The sequence below is a fragment of the Sceloporus undulatus genome, chromosome 2, assembly GCF_019175285.1.
Source record: "Sceloporus undulatus isolate JIND9_A2432 ecotype Alabama chromosome 2, SceUnd_v1.1, whole genome shotgun sequence".
In the NCBI taxonomy this organism is placed as follows: Eukaryota; Metazoa; Chordata; class Lepidosauria; order Squamata; family Phrynosomatidae; genus Sceloporus; species Sceloporus undulatus.
The window spans coordinates 172,539,318-172,567,137 of NC_056523.1; the positions used below are offsets into that span (position 1 = coordinate 172,539,318).

At 40.1% G+C, this 27,820-nt stretch overlaps 1 protein-coding gene across 3 annotated transcripts in view; it reads left to right on the top strand.

The window, feature by feature from the left end:
- Positions 1 to 341: 341 nt before the first annotated feature.
- Positions 342 to 27,820, top strand: part of TFCP2 (transcription factor CP2) — a 49,540-nt gene continuing 22,061 nt past the window's right edge. Inside the window, exons 1-5 of one of the 3 annotated variants that reach the window (XM_042453274.1) lie at positions 430 to 603; positions 15,260 to 15,333; positions 23,676 to 23,827; positions 24,339 to 24,415; positions 26,228 to 26,333. In XM_042453274.1, coding sequence (XP_042309208.1) covers positions 568 to 603; positions 15,260 to 15,333; positions 23,676 to 23,827; positions 24,339 to 24,415; positions 26,228 to 26,333 — 445 coding nt within the window. In that variant the 5' untranslated portion in view covers positions 430 to 567. Of the gene's footprint in view, positions 604 to 15,259; positions 15,334 to 21,604; positions 21,625 to 23,675; positions 23,828 to 24,338; positions 24,416 to 26,227; positions 26,334 to 27,820 lie in introns of those variants that run through there. The other 2 variants (XM_042453275.1, XM_042453277.1) reach the window with 2 other exon arrangements.

Consider the following 27,820-nt stretch of genomic DNA (forward strand, 5'->3'; position numbering starts at 1 on the left):
TTTTGCTGCTTCCCCGCAGCCTGAAAAGCGGCGGATCGGGGCCTCAGCAGCTGCCGTTCTGGCAGCTCAGGCCCCGATCCGGCAGGGAAAGGGGCGGGTACAGCCCACCTCAAAGAGGCGGTCTGTAACCCGCCCAAATTTCTGGGTCCTTTTCACATTTACTGCTGCTGATCCAATTATCCTGCTTCCTATACCTGTGCATTTGTTTTTGTGGCCTAAATACAGAATTTTGCATTTGTCTCTTTGAATTTCATTTTATTAATTTCAGCCATGTTTTTCTAGTTTATCAAACTCTTTTGAATTCTGTTCTTATCTTCCAAGGTGTTAGCTGTCCCTCCCATTTTTGTACAGTCTGCAATTTGATAAGGATTCCCTCCACCCTGTCATCTAAATCATTGATAAAAATATTGAAGAGCATCAACTCCAGCACAGAACCCTGCAGCACTCCACTTGAGACCTCCTTCCAATTTAACAGACAGCCACTGATGGCAACGCTTTCAACATGGTTTTCCAGCCAATTATGGATTCGTCTCTTGGTGTTTCCATCAGTTTCCTAATCAAAATATCATGGAGGACCTTACCAGAGGCTTTGCTGAAATCCAGGTAAATGACATCCACATAATTCCCACCATCTACTAAGGTAATAACCTTATAAAAAGGTTAGTTTGACAGGATTGAACCTGATGGAAACACTTTCAGATGGGTCCATAGTTGGTTGGAAAACTATGTACAAAGTGTAATCAGTGGCTGTGCTTCAGACTGGAAGGTGGTCTCAAGTGGAGTGCTGCAGCGTTCTGTTTTGGGGCCGATGCTTTTAATACATTAAAAAAATCTAATATATGTTTAACCTCTCTGTATTTGTGCTCTTTATGCTAAATTTACAGTATCTGCCTGCCTTGCTTTTGCTATTTTTTTTGTTTACTTGCAATAGGGTGCACTCACAGAAACTACCAACTTAAGTGGACAGGTTGCATTTAAGGAAGGAGGGAACAGATACCATACTCTTTGAGTTGACCCCCCTGATGCTTCTTTGCTGTGGATGGAGTCCTAGTGCTGGATTTTCTGCTTATTTAGTGAGACGTTGCACCTTCTGCCTACCAGCATGTAGGGTGATATAATAAAAGTGAAACAACCTAACCTGGAAACAAAAAATATAGGAGCAAAAAAGAAAAAAAGCTTACATCAAAATTCAGAGCAAGGGTGAAAATAAGAGCAACATAAATGTTACAGAGAATTAAAAGCACGATGGAACAGAATGATCTTTATGGGCTTTCTAAAGCAAAGAAATGAATGAGCCAATCTGACCACCTCCTTCAAGAGAGAGAGTTCCACAGTTGGGGTGCTGCTCCTGAAATGTCTTGAGTACCAACAAACCTGGCTTTTCTAGGGCTTGGAGCATATAATTAGGGTTTCCAGATCTTAGGGCCTGACCCCAAGTCACCAGTTTTCATGAGTCATCTCCAGGCGAGAGTTAAAGGTACAAATTTGCTTGTTTGGAGAGCTCTGTTCCAGGTAAGAGAAAAGGACTATGTGCTGATCTCCAGTTCATTTTGGCACACTTTCCAAGGCTTCATTCATTTGTTGCTGCAAGATGCAAATAATCTTCAGGGGTCTTTATATAGGTCCAAAACACACTGCAGAAATAGTCCAGTTTGAGACCACTTTAACTGCCCTGGCTCAATGCCAGGGAATCCTGGGAATTGTAGTTTATTGTGGCAGCAGAGCTCTCTGACAGAGAAGGCTACATGCCTCACAAACACTACAGTTCCCAGAATTCCCTGTTGTTGAGCCAAGGTACTTAAAACGGTCTCAAACTGGATTGTTTCTGTAGTGTGTTTTGGACCTTAGCTTCCTCGTTCCCTCTTAGTTGTACTGGTGCCAAGGCCCACTTTGCAGCCATCTTGCTAGAAGCAAGTAGGCATTATTAATTGAATCTTCCTTATCCCATTTCCTTAAGTAGATAATAAGGAGTATTCACCACATTTCTCATTGATCTGGGAACAGTCCCTTTAGCTAAGATTTCTGTCTTGATTTCCAAACAAGCAAATATGTTCTGTCTGTGTGTGTGTGTGTGTGTGTGTGTGTGTGTGTTTGAATGACAAGCTGTGAGCAACTGTGGCTGGTACTTTATGCTTACTGGTTAATGACATCACCAGACTCAGCAGCTCTAAATATAATGGAGCATTTGATCTGTTTAATAAGAGTAAATCCCAGGAATCTTTTGCTTAGAAAGTATATAGAATTTTACTTCCATGTTTAATACCTATTAATTTATAAGACAGGAGAGGCAATGAGGAAGAGAGTATTGGGTGCCCTAATCATTGTTGAATACTTGTGATTTATCCTGTCTTTGGATGGTAGTTATCAACCTGTATACTAGGATCCATTATTGTGCTGTGAGAAATAAACTAGAGTAACAAAAGCCCCAGTGAACCCAAAGGACTAATTTACTATAGGCATTGCTTGCTGAATCTCTGCATTGATAACTGTTGGATCCTTGGCCATCTTCCAGACAATTTCATTTACCTGGAGTAAGCCATTCATATTTGGGTCAGCATTGTGTGTGATGCAAGTAATCAATTGGTGTACATGCAGAATATCTCCCCTCAAAGAGGATGGATAGTAAGTAGTATTGAGACCCAGAGACGGCAGCGGTTCAGAATGTGGTTGTGAAAGTCCACACTGGAACAAACCTGTGAATGTGTGGTTAGCACATTTGAATTATTGGGGAAGTTTGGAAGCAAAAACAAAATATGATAGTAACAGCACTAAGTGTGGGTCCCCTATTTCCCTGTTTTTCTTCTAACATAATAATGTTTCAGGTGTTTCTAAAAATTCCATAGAAGAATCTGTCTGTGAATTGTGCAGCCTCTGTCCTCCATATAATATCTGTGAAGCCACCAAAAAGAATCTGTATTGATTCAGAATCTCTGTGAGAGCTTGGCTTTTAATATTTGTGTGTATTCTGACATTTGGACTAATAGTTACAAATAAGCTCTTTTATCAGTTACAGAACTGACTAAGCACTGCAATACAGTGGTACCTCGGGATACGAAATACCCAGGTTACGAAATTTCCGGGATACGAAAAAATCCCATAGGAAATAATTGTTCCGGGTTACGAATGTTTTTTCGGGTTACGAAAAAAAATTTGGTGCTTTTTTCGGCTTTTTCGCACGAAATCGCGGCTTTTCCCCATTAGCGCCTATGGCATTTCGGCTTACGAAGGCTTTTCGGGTTACGAAAGCGGCCGCGGAACGAATTAATTTCGTAACCCGAGGGAGCAGTGTATAGGTAGGTGCACTTCTAGTGAAGTCCTCTTTTTGCTCCATCCACCCTCTTCTTCAGCCCATTTATGTTTACAGTATTATTTTGAGAACAAGCATGGCATAGTGGTTTGAGTGTTGGACTACGACTCTGGAGACCAGGGTTTGATTCCCAGCTTGGCTATGAATGACCTTGGGCAAATCATATGCTATCATCCTCAGGGGAATGCAATGGCAAACCTCCTTTGAACAATTCTTGCCAAGAAAACCCCATGATAGGTTTGCCTTAAGGTTGCCATAATTCAAAATTTGACTTGACAACAACAACATGGTGGATTTCAGCTTAAAAGCAGCAGGTTCCATCCTGACTGTTTCCCAGCCTTGGCAGTGTGGAAGATTCTGTGCCTCAACTGTTTAACATTCCCTTGTACTTTTGAGCCTGTAACACCAACCATAGTGCAGAAATGAGCCCTGAAGAGGTGTGAGGTCATGTACTGCCTTGGTGTGATTATCCTAGACTTCTAGTCTTGTTGCAAAGCATTCCATACTATGATTTATGCTTCTTAAGAGCTCAGGATCACAAGCCAGAATTAGATTCAATTTTTTACCTAGCAAGTGCAAACTATAGTTTGACTTCTTATTTGAACTGGTAAATGGTGGCCAAGACTGTAATGTATGAGCCAGGAATAAAAGGAAGCAGCTGTGGTGAAGCATGTGGCTTCTAAGGGTCCATTCTCATAACACCTAACTGTAGTTTAACATTATGGATGAGTGGGCTCATTGAATAATGCTTTGATTTATTATGGTTGGTGCTGGTAAGTGAACCACCAAATTAGTGGGGTGGTGATTCTGAATTAGCAACATAAAATGTTGTAAAAGTTCTTTTTTGTTTTGGGTTCAACAGAATTAAGTAATGGTTCAGGTTCTCCCAGTTTGGATGCAAAGTTTCAGTTTTAGTTTAGGTATGGGCTTGATTTCTCTTCCTGGTGATAATCCACATTTCATAGGCCTGTTACAGACTGCCAAAATAAAGCTGCTTTGGGTCTCTTTGGAGGTATGCTATTTAAATGATGCATGGGTCCTAAGAGTCTGGAGGTCGTGCCAAAGCCACACTCCATTCCTAAGCACTGGAGTACAGCTTTGGTGCAGCTTCTGGATTCTTAGGATGCATGCATCATTTAAACAGAATACCTCCAAAGAGACCCGAAGCAGCTTTATTTTGGCAGTCTGTAACAGGTCATAGATAAATGAGTGATAGGCTTACTTCATACTGTGTTTTTGGACCATATGTCTTTTAGATCCTTTCTTGACTGATGGTCAGCAACAAGAATATATGTCGTCAGGCACACCTGGAGGAGTTAGAAATTATCTGAAAAAGAAACAATAGCCTTATGAAGACTAGTTTCTAGTGCGAAACCTCATGGGAGATAAATACATATGATATTTCTTCTTTATTTAATTTTTAATGGGGCACTGGTGGTATGTTAACTTTTTGCATGCATCTGCTGAAAGCATGAGGAGAAGAGAGGTTTCATGCTAGTGCATTTGTCACTGGTAGTAATATTAAAGAGGAGCATTTTGTAAGTTTGCCTGTCCTGCCTTTTGCATTTTCCTTCCTCCCTGTTATGGTCAGTCACAGTTGTCTGAGTCTTCCCCTATTATTCCAGTTTTTTTCACCTGTGTTGTTATAGCATGGCTGAGATAGGTGGCATAAGCAAGAACCATCAAAGGGATGATAAGAACTTTTGCCAGGCCCACATATATGCTGGCTAGCTGTTGATGTTGCCTTATCCTCCAAATCATTCTACTGTTCCTGATCCATTTTAGCAGTACACATGATTTGCTTATTGTTTATATTATTTATATCTTGCCCTTCTCCCAGCTTGAGACCCAAGGCACTTTACAATGAGACTAGAACAAGATACAACTAAAATATGATGAAAACCTCCAAAGAAACTCTGAGGCAGTGTGTTCACTGTTGGACAGCTCTTACTGTCAGGAAGTTCTTCTTAATGTATAGGTGGAATCTCTTTTCCTGTAGCTTGAATTCATTGCTCCATGTCCTGGTCTCTAGAGCAGTAGAAAACAAGGTTGCTCCTTCTTCAATATGACCTTGCCATTAAAACATGGCTATCATGTCACTCATAGAGCATGATGTCCAGACTTTTTACCATTTGGTTGCCCTTCTCAGGACATGTTCCAGCTTGTCAACATCCTTCTTAATTGTGGTCACAGTATTCCAGGTGAGGTCTGACCAAGGCAGAACAGAGTACAGTGGACCCTTGTTATATGCTGGGGTTTGGTTTCAAGATCCCCCGTGGATTACAAAATGTGTGTATGCTCAAGTGCCATTAAATATAATGACATAGTAAAATGGTGTCCCTTATAAAAAACGGAAAATCAAGGTTTGATATTTGAAATTTATACTTTTTTTGAACATTTTCAAACTGTGTATGCTTAAATCCGTGTATAAAAAATCCGTGTATAAGAAGGGCCAACTGTAGTACAATTACTTTTTCTAGATCTAGACAGTATACTTTTGATGTAGCTTAGAATTGCATTGACCTTTTTAGCAGCTATATTACACACTTGACTCATGTTCAGCTTGTTATTACCTTCTTTTATTTTATTTTTTTCTGCCTAACTGTAGTACCATATATTTCTCTCTGCTGAAATTCATTTTATTACTTTTGGCCTAGACATTCATCTTGGTTTCTTTAGATCCCTTCCAGTTTTTCCTCATTGGAACTGTTGAAAATTGTGCCTTCAGTTTCAATAGGGATTAGTCAGCAGAGAGACTTGAAAGTATAATAACGTCTGACAGCTGGAGGAGAGGGGTCAGCAGACATTAGGCTTTGTAACATCTACTTGTTTAAATATTAGATTCCCCCTCACCCCCGCCTACCAAGAGCCAAGTATTGTCACATTGGTTTGTTGAGGCAGACAGACACTTAAAATTAAAGTATATCTTTGAGCACATGCTTAGGCCAGAAGTTTGTTTTCTTTACCAGGACTACAAAATAAACTTTTAGATGTTGCCCTTACAGGACTCTTACAAATCTGTCACAGATCTGCCAGTAAAGCCCAATGTATCTTCTGGCCTACAATTGCCCTAGATCTGGGTGAGAGTCTTTGTGCCGTTCAGAAGTTTTGGACTTGAATTGCCAGAAGCTGCAGCCAACATGGACAGTGTTGGAGGACTGTAGAAGTTACAATCCAAAACATCTAGAAGGCCAAAAATTCCCAGGCACACTCTAGAGTAGAGATAACAGCTGACCACAGTGTATCTGGTATCAATCCCTCCAGTGCCTTTCTGTTCTTTTCACTCAATTTAATGGTCTGCTCTTGATTATGGCATTTCAGGTTTTTATCACTTGTATTTCATCTGCAAATTGGTTAATGGTGATAAGGGAGACTATATGCAATCAAATTACTTCAACAACTTTGCACTTACATATTGTGGGAATTTACTGGTGACCTTTCACTTTCAGTTAAAAGTACATTTTGAGCTAGTAATATGGGAATGGCTGAGACTATTGTGTGTTCCTTTTAAAAGCCTGTCTTGCATCATAGACTATTTGCCTTCTCTTGACAGTGGACTCTTTCACACGGGACAAATTGGAGGGTTAAAGTGGGGCCAATGCAGAGTCATTCAAAGCATTAGAGACAACTTCGCAGCTGCTTATAACATGATGCTGCACGCAATCTGGGCAGAATCCAGGGAAAACGGGAGGTGAATCAAGAGATGAGCAAATTCGCAAAACTACTGGATTTGCATGTCCATTTTGCTTGCGAATTCACTCCTGTCACATAATGCCACCCTTCTGGAAATGCAAGCCTCCAGATGACTTTGGTTCCCAGATTTCCCAAGGTGCCTTGCTGTTAGGGTTGCCATAATTCTCTACTAAAAACCGGGACAAAATGTAGGGAAAAATTTAGACCAAAATATAATACAATTGTAGGATAAAATTTAGCCCAAAACGCAGGACATATAAGGTCCTCCATTTTTCTTAAATGTCCTACATTTTAGGCTAAATTTTATCCTACAATTGTCCTATATTTTGGTCTAAATTTTGTCCTACATTTTGTCCTGGTTTATAGTAGAGAATTATGACAACCCTACTTTCTGTGCCAAAGAGGGAGAATGCTCTCTTCTTAAAGGGGTACATACACGCTTACCTCGCCCCGCTGTTTAATTAGGGATCAGCTGCTGAGAGAAGGCAGAGAGAAGAAGTTTTGGAAGTCCTCTTGGACAGGAGGGAGAAATGGAGGACATGCCCTGGAAAAGGAGGGCATCTGGGAGTCTCAGTCATCTGTGGAATCAGGCAGGCTTATGGACCCAGCTCCCTTCTTTTTCTCTCTCTCTCTTGTGTGGGTTTGTGTGTGGTTTTATGGAGTTTGCAAAGGGAAGCATCATTCTGCCTTCTTCTGACACAGCTTCTGGGGCAATGAGGATTTCCCCCCTGGTTTCCCCTCCCTTCCTGGGGACACTTGTGGAATTGACATTTTGGAGCATGCACATAGAGGTATTTCTAAGTTGGCAGTGGGGGTTTGTCCTCACCCATTTGATAGCCAAATTCAAATCTGACCCTACGTAACGTGCCTTTAGCCCATTGTTCTCTTGTGTGTGATGAACATTAGCAAATGGGCTTGCTTTCCTGGGATGCCACCACTTTAACCATTTTTGGGATGGATGCACATAGGTCCACATGTGAAAAAGTCCATTGGTAGCATGGAAACATTTCTGGCCCTAACTTGGGAAATCTTGTGCAAATGAGTCTTCCTGTACCTCTTGGAGTTTATCTATGCAATGGGAAGAGAGAAGGAGAATTGGGCTGCAAGGTGTTCTTCTGATGGGAGGAGAATGTAAAGGTATATTTCTAAAAATCAACAACATCTGAAGTTACTGGTCCAGATGGTTTGAGACCTGAAAAGTGTGACTAATGCTGCAGAGTAGAGGCGAACAGCTGTGCAGGGGACAGGGGTCATAGGTGCTTTTCCTCCCTGAGCCTTTGCAGTGAGCCACACTAGCACATGTTGCATGCTCAAAGTGAGGAGACACCACTTTGGGCCAACATTCTGGCCAATTATTTTATCTTCCTTCCGTCTGCTTTTTTTTGGGGAGGGGGGCACTTTGCAGGGTTGCGAAAGCACACCACTGCATACTTAAATGGTTCTGGAAGATCCTGGGGGCAATCACCCCAAAATTGGCTTGAATGTGTTTTTTAAACTGCGGGATATTGGGGGGCTTTGGAAGATTCTAGAGGGTCCAATGGCCCCACCTAAGAGTCCTGTGGGTCATGTGCAATCTGTAGCTGCACTTGGCTAACCCCAGTCCTAGAACACATATATATTAGCATATTGTTTTAAGAAATTCAGCACTCTGTCAATTTGTGCTTACCTTTAATAAAAGCACTGCATTTCTAAGCCTTATGGTTGCCAGTAGAAGATGGATAGTTTATGAGCCATGCTTGCTGGACTCTTACAAGCCAGCAGAAGTACTTGTCGGTTTTGAGGTAAGGCTTCGATGCTTGTCCTCTTTCATGGCTACCAGAAGTGGAATGAATAATTAAAATAGCAATGCATTTTCACAATATCCATAAGGTTAGAGTTTGGAAGGGTTCTTTCAAGTATACACAATCTATCTGAGATGTTTATTTCAGTTGTTGTGTAGCACCCATTTCTCAGTTCTTTCTCTACTGAAGACAAATATAAAGCAGTGTTTTAAATATAAATGTGAACAGTAGTGGTCCTGCTACAGTCAGTTTTGCTGATTTTTGTCTTGACATTTATTCATGTCATCCTGCTAGAATCCTTCAGGGAAGATGCTTTGAAGATGTGTTTTGTGCTCTGTCATATTCCCCTTCCGTCATAAAAGAGTCTCTCTCTTTTTACAAGCTTAGATTGTAAAATCTATTGTGATGCTGATTTGCTCTGAGGTGAATTGTCTCCTTTCCTTGTATGCTCTCTCTACTTGTTCCTCAGAATTCAGATAAGAGAGAATCTGGGGCAGCACAGTTCCTTGTTTTTTGTGTGTGTTTTTTTAAAGAGCTGTGAAGCTTTCAATAACATGCTGAACTCCTCTTAGTCCTCTTTAACCTTGGATTCAGAGACTAGTGAATAATAGTACTAGCTGCATAAACTGCAGCAAAAATATATCTAAAAGAAGATAAACACATCAGAAGAAAACTATTTAATGGCACAGTTAATATGACCTATTTAGAAATATCCATGTTTGCACTCAAGTCTTGAAATTCAAAATTTAGTATCTGGCTCTGTGAAACTAGAGCATCTTCCTCTTATTCTTTATGATGGTGTTTAAAAATATGCCATCGTGAGCATTGCCTTCAAAAACCCAAAAGCTGAGACTCTGCGTTTTCCCCACTGATTGCAGATTCTTAGCTGTATTTTCTGTGTGCAGAATCACCATAAAAGTTCAGAAAAGCATGACGGGGCTGTCCATATTTACTTTATTCTGACCCCAGAGTATATCTCCTAATCTAACCAATTATAGTGACAAGCACCTGTGACCTAAATCAAGAACTTTGGAAGGGCCCATGACTTCTGTTAATTCAGGTTATTCAGAATTTCCACTGATGATACAGAATTTTACTAATGTTTTGTGAGCTGCTTAGTTTGGCTTCCTCTAGCATAATCATAATTGTCGTTTACTATCTGATGTTCTGTTGTTGACTGTTTATCAATCCATTTCCTGTATTGCTATGTACTGTATATGTATTATCCTACTTGTGAGTATGTATTTTCCCTGGATAATGATTAACCTTCCATTTTGAAGCCAAGCCCTCCCTCCAGTCCATCTGCCTTGGTCCAGGCCTCGGAGGTTGAGAGGAACTGCTGGACCTCTTACCCTCTCCCTCCACCACTCCCTTCTCCTTCTGTGTCATGTCTTTTTAGATTGTAAGCCTGAGGGCAGGGAACCGTCTAACTAAAAGGATTGCATGTATGTCGCTGTGTAAATTTACAGCGCTTCATAAATAAAGGTTAATAATAATAATAATAATAATAATAATAATAATACACAATGGGTGACATGTGAAACTGACCTTCTTTTGGGAATCTTAAAGCACTGAACCAGCATAGTACTGAAAACCTAAAATATATTTCCCAATTTAGGTGCTTTGTTACAATCTTTTGTTATGTTTCTGCCTCAGAATTGGCCATGCTGCAGTTCTGGAAATGCAGGGGTGACAGTTTTGTATAAGGGCTTAATTTAGAAAATTAAATATGTGTTAAAATATTCTGTCAGCTGGATTTGCAAACCTCCAGTATCAGACCTTTCCACATTGAGTTCTGATCCATGGCTTATAGGCATGTTAATCTGGGACAGAGAACCTCTTAACCAGATGCTGATTTTGAGTGGTTACATAAGGCCCAGACAAGACTGCTTCTAGTTTTCTTTTCAAACCATTTATGATATTTCGGTCCTTCTTTCATCAAGGGAATGTTCTTGGGGTACAGAGGAGCTAGACTGTAAGAAAAAACTTAATCCATTGCTTTAATTAGGAAGACTTGTTGCTGTTGTTAGCTGCTTTTGAGTCAACGTTGAGTCATGGTGACTCTCTGAATGAGACACCTCCTAACCACCCTGTCTTCAGCTGCTGTGTTCAGATCCTTCAGAACTTGTTCAGAACAGATTCAGGGCTGTGGCCTCCTTGAATGAGTCCGTCCATCTGATATGTAGTTTTCCTCTCTTTCTGCTACCCTCCATCTTTCTTAGTACAGTTGGCCCTTCTTATACACGGATTTGTTATACACGGATTCAAGCATACACGGTTTGAAAATGTTTCAAAAAGTATAAATTTCAATATCAAACCTTGATTTTCCTTTTTATAAGGGACACCATTTTGCTATGTCATTATATTTAATGGACTTGAGCATCCACGATTTTGTTATCCACGGAGGATCTTGGAACCAACCCAGCATATAACAAGGGTCCACTGTGTATTTTTTCTAGTGAGTCATCTCTTCTCATAATGTGGCTGAAGTACAACAGTCTCAATTTAGTCATCTTGACTTTCAGTAAGAGTTGAGGCTTGATCTGTTCAAGGGCCCATTTGCTTATCTTACCTGTCCATGGTATCCTCAACACTCTTCTTCAGTACTACATCTCAGATGAGTTGATTTTCTATCCTTTTTGTCCAGTTCTCACACCCGTCCGTACATGGTGATAGGGAATAGAGTGGCTCAGACCATCCAGCCTTTAGCATTCCGTTTTTTATCTTTGCACTTTAGGATCTTCTCTATGCTTTCATAGCTGCCCTTCCCATTCCTAGTTTTTTTCTGATTTCCTGACTTCAGTCACCATTCTAATCAGCGACTGATCAGAGCTTTGGGAATTCTTTAACTCTTTCAATTTCTTTGTCATCTAGATTGTATTTATGTAAATTTTCCATGGTCATTATTTTTGTTTTCTCAATGTTCAGCCTGCCTTAGCACTCTCTTCTTTGACTTTCTATAGTAAATGTTCTGAGCCTTTGTTGTTTTCTTCAAGTAGTATGCATATCTTAGATTACTGATATTTTTTCCTCCAATCTTAACTCTTCACTTGAGTCTAAACCTGCTCCATATGCGATGTTTTCTGCATTCATGTTGATCAAATAGGTTGATAACATGCAGTCTTATCTAATCCACTTTGCTGATCAGGAATCATTCTGTTTCTCTGTAATTTGTTCTAAAAGTACTCTCTTGTCTTAAGTACAGGTTTTTCATCGGGGCAGTCAAATGTAGTGGCACTTCCATTTCTTTAAGAGCATAACTTTTTATGATCTATGTAGTCAAAGGCCTTGCTGTAATCTATAAAGCACATGCTGATTTTCTTCTGGAATTCCCTGATGCACTCTTTTATCTATCATATGTTTGCAGTGTGATCCCTAGCGCCACTTCCTTTCGTCAGTCTAGTGTGCATCTCTGGAATTTCTCACTCCATATATGGTAGGGGTCTCTGCTGCAGAATTTTGAGCATGGCTTTGCTTATGTGGTAAATTAGGCCTGTAGTTATTGGAGTCTTTTGTGTCTCCTTTTTAGTGGATGGGAATATATGTTGATAGTTTCCCATCCATGGGCCACTGTTTTGTTTTCCATTTGTGTTAGCAGATTTTAGTTAGTACTGAAGTTGATTCTGTCCAGCTGATTTGTAGTAGTTCTATTGGGATGCCATCTGTTCTTGATTATTTTATCTTCCAATTTCTTTGAGTTCACCTTTCACTTCACTTTCCAAATTTTGGGGTTCATATTCATATTCCTATGTTTTATTCATCTTTTCTTTGCTTCTATCACCTTTTCATTTCATCTTCGCATGTAATACGTTCTTCTTCTGATTGTAGAGCATCTCCACCCTCGATTTCAATTTCTGTTTGAATTCATAGTTTGTTTGTTTTTTGTTGTTGTCAGCTTCTGTTTCTCCTCATTGGTTATTATAGTAACTTTCTTTATCCTTGTGCATTAATCATTGAAGAATTGCATTCATGGGTCTGGCTCTGTTCTTGTCTTCCTCTCTTTTGCTTCTCATCGTTCTTTCACTACTTGAAGAGTTCATCTGTCACCCATTTTTCTTTTCTTTCTTTTTGGCCACAGACACCATATTTTTTGCATTCTTCCTTGATTATGCCCCTGGCTTCTGACCATAGTTTTTCTAGTTTCTGGTCAATTATGCTTAATAGTACAAATCTATTTCTCACTTGCCTGTGTATATTTTTTGATTGCATTTCAGCATGATGATTGATTCTGTGTTTATTCTAATTCTGTGTTTATTCTAATTTTTGATATAAGTAGTTCATGATCTGTAATGCAGTCAGCATCTCGTCTCATTTTTGCCACCAGAATACAGTTTCCAGTTATTGGCCATCTGATGACATCAATGTGTAGTTTCCTCTCTGGTTGTATGAAGAAGATACCTTTATTGCAAATCCTTTTTTCATACAACCAGAGATGAAACGGTACACATGGACATGACCAGATGGCAAGTACAAGAATTAAACTACACAATTGTGGAGACTTACTCTAGTACAGTGCTTCTCAATTATTTTCTCTCATGCCCCCCCCTAGGAAGAAGAAAACATTTCACGCCCTCCGCGCAACTGTAAATAGTATCATTTGTCTATAAAATTGTTATAAGTACACCTCTGCATAACAGAGCCTTGCGCCCCCCTTTACGGAGCCTCGCACCCCCCCTGGGGGGCCCGCCCCACTATTTGAGAAAGGCTGCTCTAGTATGAAGTATAAATTCTCTAGTATAAAGTATAAATCAGTGTGATAAAGCACTTTGCCGGATTATCTGTCCAGAGTGGGTCTGCCTGGCCTGCTGGATTTCATATGCCATCTGCTGCATTTTTAGGTAGTTGCAAGGGTTGCCATAAGTGGAAAATGACTCAAAGACACACAATAACAACAAACAATGCTATGCAACTACTGTACACAGTTCATAGTTTCATTTCTTCCCTCCCAAGCAGGAGAGTTTTCTGCATACAAGCTATGGGTATTATCAGTATATGGCAAAACAAGGAGCCTATTGTGCCAAGTATATGGCCTTGGTCATCCTTAAGGTCAGAACATACTATTCCAGTATCAATATCCTTGGGCATCAGCTGCAATAGCTTCACATGGGGCTAACATAACTTGTGTATTCAAGACTTTAATAGATTGTTGGTTTGAGGTTTTACGAGCTTGATCCCCTCCCTGCCATTTTCACTCACTTCTGCTACACTAATTTTTAAAGAGTTTTGTGAATGTTGTCAGGTATGTGGGTGGGGTGGCATATTACTCACTGTTTATTTGGACTGCTTCCCAATCTTTTTTGTGTCCCACACCACTAGGAAATGTTTAATTCATATTTGCAGTAATATCACAAAAGTAATATCACATTTGAAGATGAAACAGTCTTAATTTCTAATTTTTGAACCACATACAATACTGCAGGTGAACAAATTGAACTTTAAAAAAAGTTGAGGTTTTAACTCAGTGCATAAAATACACATCTAAATTGAACAATTAGATTCTGATTTATCCAGAAAAAATAAGAGTGATGACTGGTGACATCACTCAGGGACACAATTTAGTCTTTGTCACACCCCATGAAATTCTAGTTTACACCCCCTGGGAGTGCAGGCACCCAGTATTGGGAAACCCTGGTCTAAAAGCTTGTGGGGCAGGGGAATCTTTCCATTGAGGTTCCTGTGCTAATGTGGAAACTGTGACATAACAAGATATATCCACTTATGGATCAATAGATGATTAAGAAGTAGGAAGTAGACAGTTTTCATGACAGAAGCTTATAAACAAAGAGGGCATCTATATTGGGACCAAGTGCATGGGGTTTTCAGAAAGTTTTGGATTGAAAAGATTTCTAAAAGAATTTCTGATGCCCTAAATAGAGTATGATTTGATTTAGCATCTTTGATTTATATTTTACTAAACACAAAAATTTAATGTCCCCACTGCCCATAGAAATCCGAATTGAAAAGTCTGTTGTTTGCTGCATCCACATTGCAGATCTGCAGTGCAGATGCAGCCGTGGTTTTGAGGGTGGAAGCATATTAATATATTTCAGAAAAATGTTCAAACTATTTCAAAGCTTAATGTGGAAATTATTTTTAGTAGAATACTTGTCTTTAAATTTTTAAACAATAACGTCCCTTACATTGCTTGTTTAAATGCAAATGGAAAAGGTACTGAAAACTAATTATATCACATTCATTAACCTCTGCATAATATTCTGTGGTTGTCCACTGTCTGCTTCCATCAAAGTTCAACTCTCTTCACTAAAGTCATTAGGAGACCTTCATGGTCACTGACTTAAATTCAGTTAACTGGTCTCAGTTAAGTAGACCCATTGAATCAATCAGCTATTGAGTCTGTACTAGCTGGAACTAGCAAATGGTTTTAGGCTGTTGCCTTGTAGAATCACTTACCATAGTTTCATTTCAGATAGAGATAAACCTGATTCAGAATTACTTGAACTGTGTTTGCTTTTGCTAGGTTTTCCTTTCTGTGAACAGAGAAGACTTACTGCTTTGCAGCATTCTGTATATCTCGGCTCCATATGTGAGTAGGTGAGGACCTGCTAACTGAGCACAAGTGAGGGTCATGCACTGTTGGATGATGTTGTCCTAAGCCATTTCACAATTATTGGTTTTATTTCCTTTCCTGGTTGCTCTTTCTCCACACCCCTTGTGTTAATATTTTTAAAAGGTACCTTCAGTGTCATGACACCTGCATATGTTCCTAAAGCTAACATTCACATCATATTTTGGATGTGTTGTGAGGATAATGAGAGGCCAGTAGAGGCAGGTCGCTTTTCAATAGCATGAGCCTTTCCTTGCTATCTTGAAAACAATTCTGTAATTGCTGCTTGTCCCTGCCTGCCCTCTTCCATGTTGCCCACCAGGTCACTCTGATGTTTTTGGCAAATTGCAAAGTAATGGAGAATCACCACAGCACTGTGATGGCTGCTTGTTCATGTTCTCTCCTATCCTTAAAGGGCATGGGAGACAAGAACTCCCCTTTAGGTCCTGAGAAACTGCAGTGCAGTGCTCTCTCTCAGGCTTACAGGGCTTCATGTGTGTCACATTCCTCAGGGTCCAGTATTCCTCTTAGGTCCCTTGGTTCCAATACAGCACTGTTTTATTTGTGCTGTGCTTTGGTGAACAGGTATATTGGTAGGAGTGTTAATTTGTTTGATTTTATCATCTGATGATACGTAAGAAGAAGCCATAAATATAATGCTATGTAAAAACCCCCCACTGTTTATATATTCACACACATACAACTTTTGTGCATATATTTGGAAGTATCAGCTCCGTAGTACATATTCAAACTGTGCATGATTAATGTGAGAAAATGTTGAAACAGCTATGTCCTGTAACTTTTTATAAACTTGAATAAAGAGATGAACCTTACTGCTCAATACATACTTGGCTGGGTGACTTTCCCATAATTCTGAGTAGATACAGAATTGCATGGTCACTTACTGCAGTGCATGTATAGGATTGCATGGTCAGTTTCCTAGAGGACAATTGACTGAGTTAATGATGGATTTGTACAGAGAAACAGTTTTGATGATGTAGTTCTCTGCCGTTCGGAAAACCTTGCTGTTGCTTCTTATGAAGAAGAAAATGTAGCTGTGAAGATGCTTGGATTAATTTACTGTAATTCCTGTGCAGTTTTGTTCCTTTCAAGATCACTTCTATGACATTTGGGGTTTGTTTCTGTCCCAGAATATACTGGATTTTATTTTATTTCTTTGCATTTATATTCTGCCCATCTATAGCTATGATTTATTTACTTAGCCACATCCAGAACATTGTTTGAATTGCACTGAGAAAGAAAACTAATTAACCCTGTCAGGTTTTTGTGACCTTTGTATAAAGCATTTAGCATGACGTTTATTAGTCTAGTAGAGAAGCAAATTGTTGTAAAGCTAACTGTCCTTGCAAAACCAATGACAAAAATATGAGAGTCTTAGCTGAATTCCTATGTCCAGGAATAGCTTTCTGTATTTCTTTCCAATTGTAGTTAAGAGGTCTGGCCTGGATTGTGGAACTGTGTAGTCCTTTCTCTTTCAAGCATTAATGCTGTCCCCATATGCACACTGCATTTACCTACAGTTCACTGTTGTGCAAGGTTCATAATTGTTATTGCTAACCAGGCTTCTTTTATTCCGAATTCAAGGACCAAACTAGAATTTGAAGCTAGGCAAAAATCTAGATTAATATTAAGCTAAAAGGATATGGTTCATTCTTGTCATGGAGGAGTTATTAGAGGAGCTCACAGTTCTGTCCCTATTGATATACATTTTAATAATGTGCTGTGTGGATTTAGTGTAAGTGTGACACTTTTAATTTGTGCTTGACAACGAATTCAAGATGTATATCAAAAATACTGATATCCCTCTTCTTAACTTGAATGTTCTCAAAAATTTGTAGGGGCCAGAAATGGCTGTTCTATTGTTCAGGTTCATGTCATCCAAAATAAATTCACCCTAAGCCAGGAGTAATTACTATGCTGTTTGCTACATTTCCTTTATTACTGAAATGCTATCAGACTATGTGTATGTTGGATTTATCACTTCATTCTTTAAACATGCCAGTGTTTGTTTCAAAACAGCATTCCTTCTAGGTACAGTATAGAAGAGTGGATAGCTTCTTGCATTACAAGAGGTGGGGTTGTGGATGGCAGCCAGGGTTCAGTCTACCAAGAGGTACATGGGTGGTATACATTCTTGGCTGGTACAACTATGGGATGGTAGAAATTCTAGAAAAGAAATGTATGCCTCCTGTTGTGATTAATGTGGGATGAAGTCTGCTGGTTCAGATATGATCTATACGTAATTGGTTTCAGAAAGCTGTTTGATGGTTTCCTTTGTGGGACTCTAGCCCAGTGGTTCTCAAACTCCCCCCCCCCTCCAGTTCCCCTTTTAGATCTACATGTGCTTGTCGAGGAGGGGGACACTCAATGTAGTACATGGTTTCAAAATTCATGGATTTGAGCGACCTTACATTGAAATGAAGAAACTATTTTTAAAACCTGTGATGGTCAGTCATGCTGAGTAACGGTCCCAGGGTAATAGCAGAGGCAGCTGTGGCAAGACACAGACAACTTGGTGCCTCTCATGGAGATCAATCCCACCATGAAGCCACAGCCAGAACTTTAACCTCCTCTTCACTTTTTTCATCTTCACATCAGAAAGCTGCTGCCAGAGTTTAAACCCCTGCCTCACTTCATATCCCACCTTCACACAAGGTAGCCAGTGCCAGAATTAATCCCTGCCTTACTCAGTTTACCACCTTCTCACAGTGAAGCCTCTGTCAGAATTTAAACCCCTTTCCCACTAATGTATCTCCTTGCTTTCCCTCTGTGGATTGGTGGCAAAGTGGTTAAAAATTTGGCAGAGGCTTTGTGATGGGAAGGTGGGAAACAGTGCAGGAAGAATAATATGCCAGATGGCCAGACCTCGTTTCCCAGGTAATTTTAAGTGTTAAATACTGACTAGAGCAAAAGAAGTGCAGGAGGAGAGGACAGGAGCCTGCACAAGATGTTCAAGGTGTGTATGTATGCGTTCATGCCCAATCTTTAATGTCACTTCACTGGAGACGGGGGAAAAAGGAGAATGGCTGGTAGGGAGACCTACCAGGGGGCCTTTCCCCCATACAGCTGGACTGCTATTGCCATGTCCCATCTGAAAGAGGACTAGGTCGCGCCCCACCATTTGAGAACCCATGTTGAAGACCACAAACCTCATTGCCAACACTGTGGTGGAGTGCTCAGTGTCATCTTTGTCAGATCCCCTTCTACCACTGCACCACATTCCTTAGTCCTCCTTCTTCTGTATTTGTTGTAGGATTCCAGAAGGAGTAAATTATTCTGTCTCTTTAAACACTTGTAGCAACAGCCACAAGAAATATGCATTGCATTTCTCTAATATCTCAAGTCCTCTGGCATATAATAATTAATTAATAATTTGTTTTATTTATATACCGCTATTCCAAAGATCATAGCGGTGAACAGCAAGTAAGCTAATTAGCAAGTAAGCTAATTTGCCCCCAACAGTCTGGGTACTCATTTTAGCGACCTCGGAAGGATGCAAGCCTGAGTCGAGCTTGGGCCCTTTTGCTGGTCTTGAACTCGCAACCTTGTGGTTTCGAGTGAATGGCTGCAGTACAGGCATTTAACCACTGCGCCACCAGGGCTCCATATGAGAGAGATGCGGGGGATGTTAGGCTTGGTGGTTTAAATCAGTGCTTCCCAGGCTATCTGATGTGCAGAAATGGCAATTTTGTTTTTTATTGTTCTAGGGCCCTGCACTGTATTTGTGCCCATTGGCTACAGTTGTTTTTTCCCTCTCCTGAAAAGTCTTAGCAGACTTGCAGCTGATGCCTTGTTGATGGACCAGCAATGGTCCACAGACAACCGCTTAAATAGCACTGGTTTGGATATCTCAAACTCAGTTTAAGCTACCAGATGTCTTTTTGCAAAATCATTTGTTCCTAAAGGAAGCAGTGAAAGTGTGTTGATTGCATTAGTGCCTTCTAATGATAACTAAGCCAAAGTCTGTTTCTCTTTCCTCCTGTCACCCATATCTTCACAGATTTATTATATGTGATGTGGCCTTCCCACAAACCTATAAAAGAAGAGCAAAGAAGAAGTGAAGGGGGCGGGGCAGGAATTGAGCTCCATTCCAGTTGGGTATATTTTATTCTCATGTGGCTACTGGTAGAAATAGGACCTACATTTTAATCTCTTATTTTCTTCTCATACTGGCTTTCCTAGTGGTATGGGTATGTTGCAGCAGTGTGACACATATGATGACATGGGCTCTCTGTTCCTGCTATGTTTTAACTCCTTAAGCACATATTATCTCCATGTATGAAAAATTGCTCCGTAACAGCCAATGATGGGGGTTATTCTGACTTTACAGATGTGATTGCATTAAACTCGAAGCTATTTGGACTTAATCTTTAGTCAGTTTACTATATCAGTGAATATTGAGACTCCTTGTCCGTGTGACTTCTTCTGAGTTCAAATTCTCCATCTCCTCCCTTCCCCCCTTCCTCTCTCTGTTTGTGTTTATATTTATACACATACACATCATAGAATTTAGGTCCTTATTCTGAATGAAAGAGGGTATGCTTTTCTTGAACCTTTGTGGAATATGTTGCTAGTCTTCTGTATCCTAAACAATGTTCCAGTTTTCTTTGGCAGAATAAACTAGAGCGTATTGCTAGGAATCTGAGCTACTGTTCGGGTTTACAAGTGGTGTGATGCCTGTCTGGAAAATGTGGCAGCTTCCCTCCTCCACTCTCCAAATATTGCTATAGCTTAGGATGGGATGGGAATATTTCCAAAAGTACATTTATCACAAAGATATGAGCACCTGTAGCAACCATGTTTTTTTTTAAATTTAGTGTATGGTAAATTAATTCGTAGTAATCTTCACTAATCTGCTTGATGAAAGAAACAATTCTAAATCCCCTCTTTGTGGCAGCCTCAGCGTTATGACATCAGTGTTTAGATAACAGAATCTGTTGGCAGGTTTTGTGAGGCTTGGGGTTAAAATGTCCCTCTTTTGGTTGGAAACTCTTTAGGGTCACTGCTCATATGTCACTCAAAAGCCAGTACTGTGCCATTAGCACATAAATGCAATGGTGGCAAAATGGTGTAGCTTATTATTGACAGTGATTAATTAGATAAATCCTGGCAAAGCCCTTTGGATTTTTACTATCTTTTAAAAATAAAATTGTTAAAGAGTTATTGCACAGTAGCAGAACAGGTGCACTGAAGATTTCATGTAAGATACATAGGAAATGGGACTATAACTAATCTTGCAAGAGTACCTTATTTCATTCCAAGAACATTAGTTTGGCATTGGCAAGCATATTGCACTTCACCTATAGTATATACAAAAAAATTGCAAACTTAAGGGCCCAAACAGACGGGCCAAAATAAAGCTGCTTCGGGTCACTTTGGAGGCATGCTCTTTAAATGACATGCACATTATAAGAAGCCGGAAGCTGCGCCAAAGCTGCGCTCCAGTCATTAAGACTGGAGCGTGGCTTTGGTGCAGCTTCCAGCCTCTTAGGATGCATGCATCATTTAAACAGCATACCTCCAAAGTGACCTGAAACAGCTTTATTTTGGTCTGTCTGTATGGGCCCTTAAGTCTACTTTTTAAAGAAACAAATTCCATTATCTGCATTTAGTCACATGAGTTCAGTTAGTTCCACTGTATTTTCAGCTCACCAGTAATCATCCAGTGGGACAGCGTTATAGCTCTTACTTTATTTGCCTCCTCCCTTCCAGGACTTTTAGTTCACTGTGAATTCTCTGTTGAAGATAAGTAGCCAAGAGTGACAGTTCCTAGGAGGCAGAGGGAAATGACTGCATCATAGTCTTTATTAGAAAAGCCAAGAGTGGGATGGGCATCGTCTGCTGCTCTCTTTCCTCCATGTTATTGGACTGTAGTTCCTGTCACTCCTAACGTTGCTGATACTGGTTAGGTTAGGGCTGATGGGAATTTCAGGCCCTAGGGGGCCACTTACCCCTGACCAAGCTAGTTCTTCCCAGAGTTGATTTTTGTACACACCCTGTCCTAGTTCAAAAGAGTTCACTGTTTTTACAAAGCTTTGCACTAATATATTCCAAGACACATCCCTGCTCTGAACATTTATTTTGGAACAAAGCTGATCTGTCAGTCACTCTACTGGCTCCCTCTTTGTCAAACATATCAACACTGGCTCTGAATTTGAAGGAGATCATTTTCATGGAGCTTCTAGCAAAGACCAAGTTCAGGTCATGTGTATGCAGTGTAAGCTCCACAGCCAGCTCTCATAACTGGGTGTCATGAGGTACTGTACAGTTCTCTATTGGGGATTTGAAGGCCTGACTCATATTTCTATTTCCTACAGCTGAGAAGGAATTGTCTAGAATAAGAACATAGGTGGGTATGGTCACTTCAAAGTTTAAATAGCATGCAAATTGAATAAGTGGTTTAGGTGTGATTCGTCTAGCTAGAGGGACCTTTCTGAGGACGGTGTAGATCTGAAGTACAGCATGTTCATAGAAGATAAATCCTGTAGAGGGAAGATTGGTCTTTTCCTGATGATCTTCCCCCTGTTGTACATCTCCATGTTAATCTCTGGAGTGGGTTGGAACCATCAGTTTAATTTCCATTGAGTAGGGGAGTGCCCTAGAAATTGCATAAGAGATGTGATGACTCAGAACTATCTTCCCTTTGAAGTTTTGGGATTCTTTGCAAATCTCTGCCTTCACATCACATGCCCCTTTTCCAAAAGACTATTCTGGAAGAGGGAAGAATAACCAATAACATGATAATGCTGTAGATTAGTAGTTGTATGAGGGCAGGAGTTTAGTTTCTCAAGCTTCTAAAGAGCTTTCTAGGTAGATAAGGGTTATGAAAACAATGGACAAGTTGACCTGAGTTGTCAAGATGTAAACTAGTTTGCCTGTTTACACCGACAGAGCTATCGGTCAGCAACTTTTATGCTTGCTTTCAAATCTAAACAGCTATTTTGATTAGTATTAGGAAGAGAAGCCACTCTTTCAAACATTTACTGTATATACTCACTATAAGTTGACCTCATATATAAGTTGAGGGTGTATTTTTTGGCTAAAATTATGGATTTTGATATGACCCATGGATAAGTTAAGGGTAAAACCTTAGGAGCAATGAACAAAGGATGTAAAAGTTGAAGCAAAGGAAAATGATGCCAAAGAACTTACAAAATTCTCGGAGGTATGAGTTTGGATGCATGGGGAGGGAAGTACCCTAAATGGTGGTTGTGGAAAGTGGGAGGTAAATGACCAGACACAGGTGGGACTAAGAAAATACACATGTATCAAAAAGGGTGAAAGAGCAAAGAAAGAAAATGATGACTTTGTTAGCAGTGATTATAGCCTTTAAGTTAACAAGCCTGATTTTAACCAAGAAAAGCTGTCAAACATACACAAATTCTTATTCACATCTTTTAAAGCCCAATTCCTTTTAGTGCTCCTTTGAAGGAAGTGCCAAAGAGCTGCCGCCACCATAGTTTTCCTGCCCAGAAATTCAAAAAGGTCCAAAGCAGTAGCATGGCATAGAAAATACAAGTGGGATTGGGAAACTATATAATATATTTTTAATATTTTAAATGTTTTCAATTATTTATTGTTCTAAATCGATTTTATTATAGGCTGCCCATAAAAGCTGGAACATAAATATTTTAATGAACAGACAAAGTCCATGGGGCTTGGTCAAATGCCTCCTGTAAGGATTGCAGATGGGGAATTGTTCTATCTAGATCAGGGGTAGGCAACCTGTGGCCCGCGGGCCGGATGCGGCCCAGCGAGGCTTTGGGACCGGCCCCAGCCTGGTCCTGCTGCCGATTGCTGCTGGGGCCTTTGGCGTCTCACGCGAGGGGCATGGTGGGGCAATTGTCTATAGAAACCTCAGAAACATGCATTTATCTTAACTTTTTTTTAATATCAGCAAATTTTTTCGCGTGTCCTCCATTTTTTATTTTAAAAGTGCCTCCATTTGAAAAGTTTGTCCTACATTTGTCTCAGTTTATTTATTTATTTAATTTTTTAAAAAATGATTTAATTAATTATTTTTTGGCTTCGGCCCCCCCAGTTGTCTGAGGGACAGCAACCCGGCCCCCGGCTCAAAAGGGTTGCCTACCCCTGATCTAGATTGAGGACTGGGCATATATCATTGTCCTCCATTCTCTATTTTTGTTCAGGAATATATGGCAATACAGTCTTGTTTTAATACCCTGAAGTGCTGTATGGATTTGTTAGGTTGTTAAATACAGGTACACACTGAAGCTAACTATACAAAATAAAAATTAAGACTATGACTAATTAAAACCATTGTTCTGCTTACACATTTGTCTTGTAGTGATGTCCTTGCCCTGCCCATTTTTAAGCAAGAAGAATCAAACTTGCCTCCTGACAATGAGAACAAAATCCTGCCTTTCCAATATGTGCTGTGTGCTGCCACTTCCCCTGCTGTGAAACTCCATGATGAAACACTCACCTATCTCAATCAAGGTAAGCTGCATTTCTGTGGCCTGAATGTTGGGTGGGGAGAGCATATTTTCTAGCTGTGGGTGCATATCACTGGAATATCTAAATCTGGATTAGTGACTGCAGGTGGGGGTAGAGAAAAAATGAGCCGAAGCCCAGATTGTTTGTTTAATTGAAATAATTTATGTACTGCCATACAGTGAAAACTTGAAAGTAGTGGAAGTGACTAGACCAGTCCCTAAGTGGCTCCTGGTTTAATAAGTTTCAATTTTTTAAAAGCGCAGATTTAAAAGACTCTATAAATGAATATGTGAACACCCACTCATTCTCTTATCCCCAAATGCCCCTTTTTGCCCTCACCTCTGAAAGTGTTCCAGGCATTAGGAAGAGTGTGTAACACTTATCAAGGGGATTATCAACCAATTCCATGTGCTTTTTGGCATTACGTTAGACTTTAAATAGATGAATACTGGATTCATTTACCATCAGTATCATCATCATCATTATTATTATTTGGTGGCATTTTCTTCATCAGGCCAGTCTTATGAAATCAGAATGCTGGACAACAGGAAAATGGGAGAATTGCCTGAGCTAAATGGAAAGCTTGTCAAGGTGAGTGCACAGTCATCTGTCTTCTCCCATCCTAGTGGATGGTACAGTTTGAACAGATTTCCACAAACAAGTAAGAGTCATACAACTGGTGCCATTGACCCCTCTAATTCTAAAATGGGGCAGCTGCTACAGACATCTGTAGTATTAGGATGACAATCCATTGAGGGGAAACCAGAGAAAGAAGGATCCAACAAGTTAGTTAGAGGTCACTAGTGAATAAGAGGGCAGTGCTGCTGAAGGATGGATTGCTGCTGACAAGTTCGATCTGCAGGGCTTGATCTGCAGTGTAATGGCAAACGGCAAACAAATTTAATGGTTGGCTAATAAATGCATCTGAAGCATGCAGATCTATCTACTCAGTTGGATAAAATATGCCAGATTAAAGAGCTGGGTTTTCTGAGTTGCTCAGTGCCCAAAAAACAGCTCAGTTTAGATCAAATTAGCATCTCTCTTAAGTTTTTGGACCAAAGGCAAACCAAGTAGGAAGCAAGGTAGGGCATGGCTTTCTATCATTTCTATACTCCTCTGTTAGTGATGTTTAGTCTAGAAATGCCAGCTAGTTTCCCCAGCTTCTTTCTCCCACTTTGTTTAAAAAAAAACACCCTGCTGAGACTGCTTTTTCCCCCTTGTATATTTCAAAGTATGTTTTCTACTCAGATGGAGAATGAGGCTTCACTATGGTAGCTTCTCTTTAGGTTCAAGAGTGTTTAGAAAACATAGATGTCTTATTAATAAGGAAAGCTCCAGATAAATGCATTGCTTTACAAGAAGCCTTTCCTTTTTGTTTTGGGAGTTGGTGCTTAGTATTGTACAAGACACATCCAAAATTTGTGCTTTCAGGATTTCCATTTATCTTGAGGATGACTCACATCATTTTTTGATGATTACAAGATTGAGTAGCAACTTGTCTCTCAGGTTGGAAATTGCTGCTTGTATGCCACAAGTAGGACTATTAGGTTGGTCCAAGAATTTTCAGTGGAATCTATTAACCCAGTTTAGCCTGGCAAATATAATGTACCATAGTTGGATCAAGTGATGTACATTCATGTATGAAGTAGCTCTTTAACTTGAAGCCTTCCAGCATTTCTCTTGCAACATTTATTTATTTATTTATTTATTTGGAGTATTTATACCCTGCTCTTCAGCCACAAAGGATCTCAGAGCAGCTTACTTTTATATATATATAAAAATTAGACAGTTCCCTGTCCTCAGACTTACAATCTAAAAAGACATTGAAACAAAAGGAGAAGGGAATGGTGGTGGGGAAGGAATCAAGTTCATTGTTATTCTCTCTCTCTCTGGGGCCATGGTCATGCCAGTTGGGCTGGAGGGAAGGCTTTTCTTCTTACTTTGGGCTAAGACCCGATGAAGCTGTCCTGCCTCTCTCCCCCATCTGGATGATGGTGGATGGGCTGGAGGGAGGTCTCTTCATCTTACTTGGGTTAGGCCTGATAGAGCTGGCCTGCCTCTCTCCCCCTCTGAGGCTGGATTATAGTGGGTGGGCTGGAGGAAGGCTCCTCATCCCACTCTGGGTTAGGTCCAATGGAGTTGGCCTGCTTCTCTTTTAGTTTCATGTGCATGGCAATGAGTATTAGACTTACGTCCCTCTGACAATGAGTAGAATTTGAATGTGACTTGCCTGTACAGTAATATGTGAAAATAATCATGCTGCCTTCACACAATCCTTCAGTGTCAATGTAGATAGATCAAGTAAGGGTGCGTCTCTGGAACCAAAAATTCCACACCCTCATCTAAATGAACTAAGTCTCAGAATATGCACTGTAACCAATCAGAAAATCTTACTGTACCTAGAGTATATTTAGAGTGGTGTTCCATGATCGGCGGCTTCAGTATACAGAACATCAGCAGCTGGAAGGCTGGAGGTGGAACAGGCCAGGGGACAGGATACTGGATATTGGTGAGTGACGTATGCAAATCTGAGATTGTTGACTTTTTGTAACTTTTTGTAAAGTGCCTTTGAGGAGTTTGCTGGGGACTACCACAAGAGGCATGGACCTAAATCCTATTGCTGGCCCCAACTGGATCTAGAGTGTTGAATTTATTGTTGAATGGTAAGTCAACACTGGCATAGGTCCTGCAGATGGTAATTCTGTTCTAGGTGACACAAGTGATTGGATTTAGGCAATGGAATTTTTAACTTAATAAAATGCTCTTGGGATGGTTTCAATCTCTTGCCCTTTTTGTGAGGCTGGAAAGCAGTTGTTCTCTACAAATCAGATGCCATGTGCGCTCTCCCCCCTCCCTCCCTTTGTAAATATGCCTTAGGTCACTTGCATGGACCATGTTGAGCTGCATGCTCTATAAACACATTCTGCAGCACACCAGCACTATTTGGGATTCATTGTCACTTGGAATCAGTAGTGCAGGCAAGTGGGTGAGTTAGAAAGCATTTTTGTCCCTTCTGTATTGTATACTTTGAATCGCTTGAGACCTGCTGGTTCTACAGGGGGAAGAAATTGGTGGGTCCATTGTCTTAAATTGGACTCTGTGTGCATTCATGTGTAATGCAATCTTGGCTGCAATCCTATACTACTTTACCTAAGGCTAAGTCTCATTGAATTCAGCAGTGCTTACATCTGAGCAGACATGACCAAGATTGCACTTTTGAGTATTAAAAAAACCTTGCCACCCTCCAGGCCTCTGTAAGATTTTTAGTGTGATGCAGCTTTTGTCAATCTTGCCTTCTTTTGCACTAGTTTTAAAAATCATATTGCATATAATTATATTGTTGAAGATGTCCTTTTTTCACTTGACAGGACAGAAAGAAAATCATCCAAAATTAAGGATTTTGATATGACCCTTGGATAAGTTGAGGGTAAAATTTAGGGGCACGTAATGAAGGATGTAAAGGATGCAGCAATGGAAAACAATGCTAAAGAAGTTAAAAAGTTCCAGCAGGCATAACTATTTGTACTCATACTAAAGGCTGGATGGATGAGAGAATATAAGGGGATCGGTGCTTCCAGGGCAGATTAAAAGTACAGTACTTACATTGACCCTTGCATAAGTCAGCTCAGGTTTTGGGGGTCAATTTTTTAACCTAATTTCTAGATTTATACATGAGTATATTCCGTATTTTTTTCCTACTAATTTTTCATTGATGTAAGTTATGATGGGTTTTTATATGCTACTCAAATATGGAATTGGACATGCCAGGTCTCAGCTCGTATTTGAAAAAACAACAACACCAATCTGTTCTTATACCTATAGGCTTGAATTATGTTGGCACAGCTTGATACAATCTTAATGCTGGAGGTGGGGAATTGCTAGGATAAAATATAAGTAACAACAAAGAGAGCCAGCATGGTGGAGTAGTTTGAGTGCTGGATTATGACTCTTCTGGAGACCAGGGTTTGAATCCCCACTGAACCATGGAAACCCACT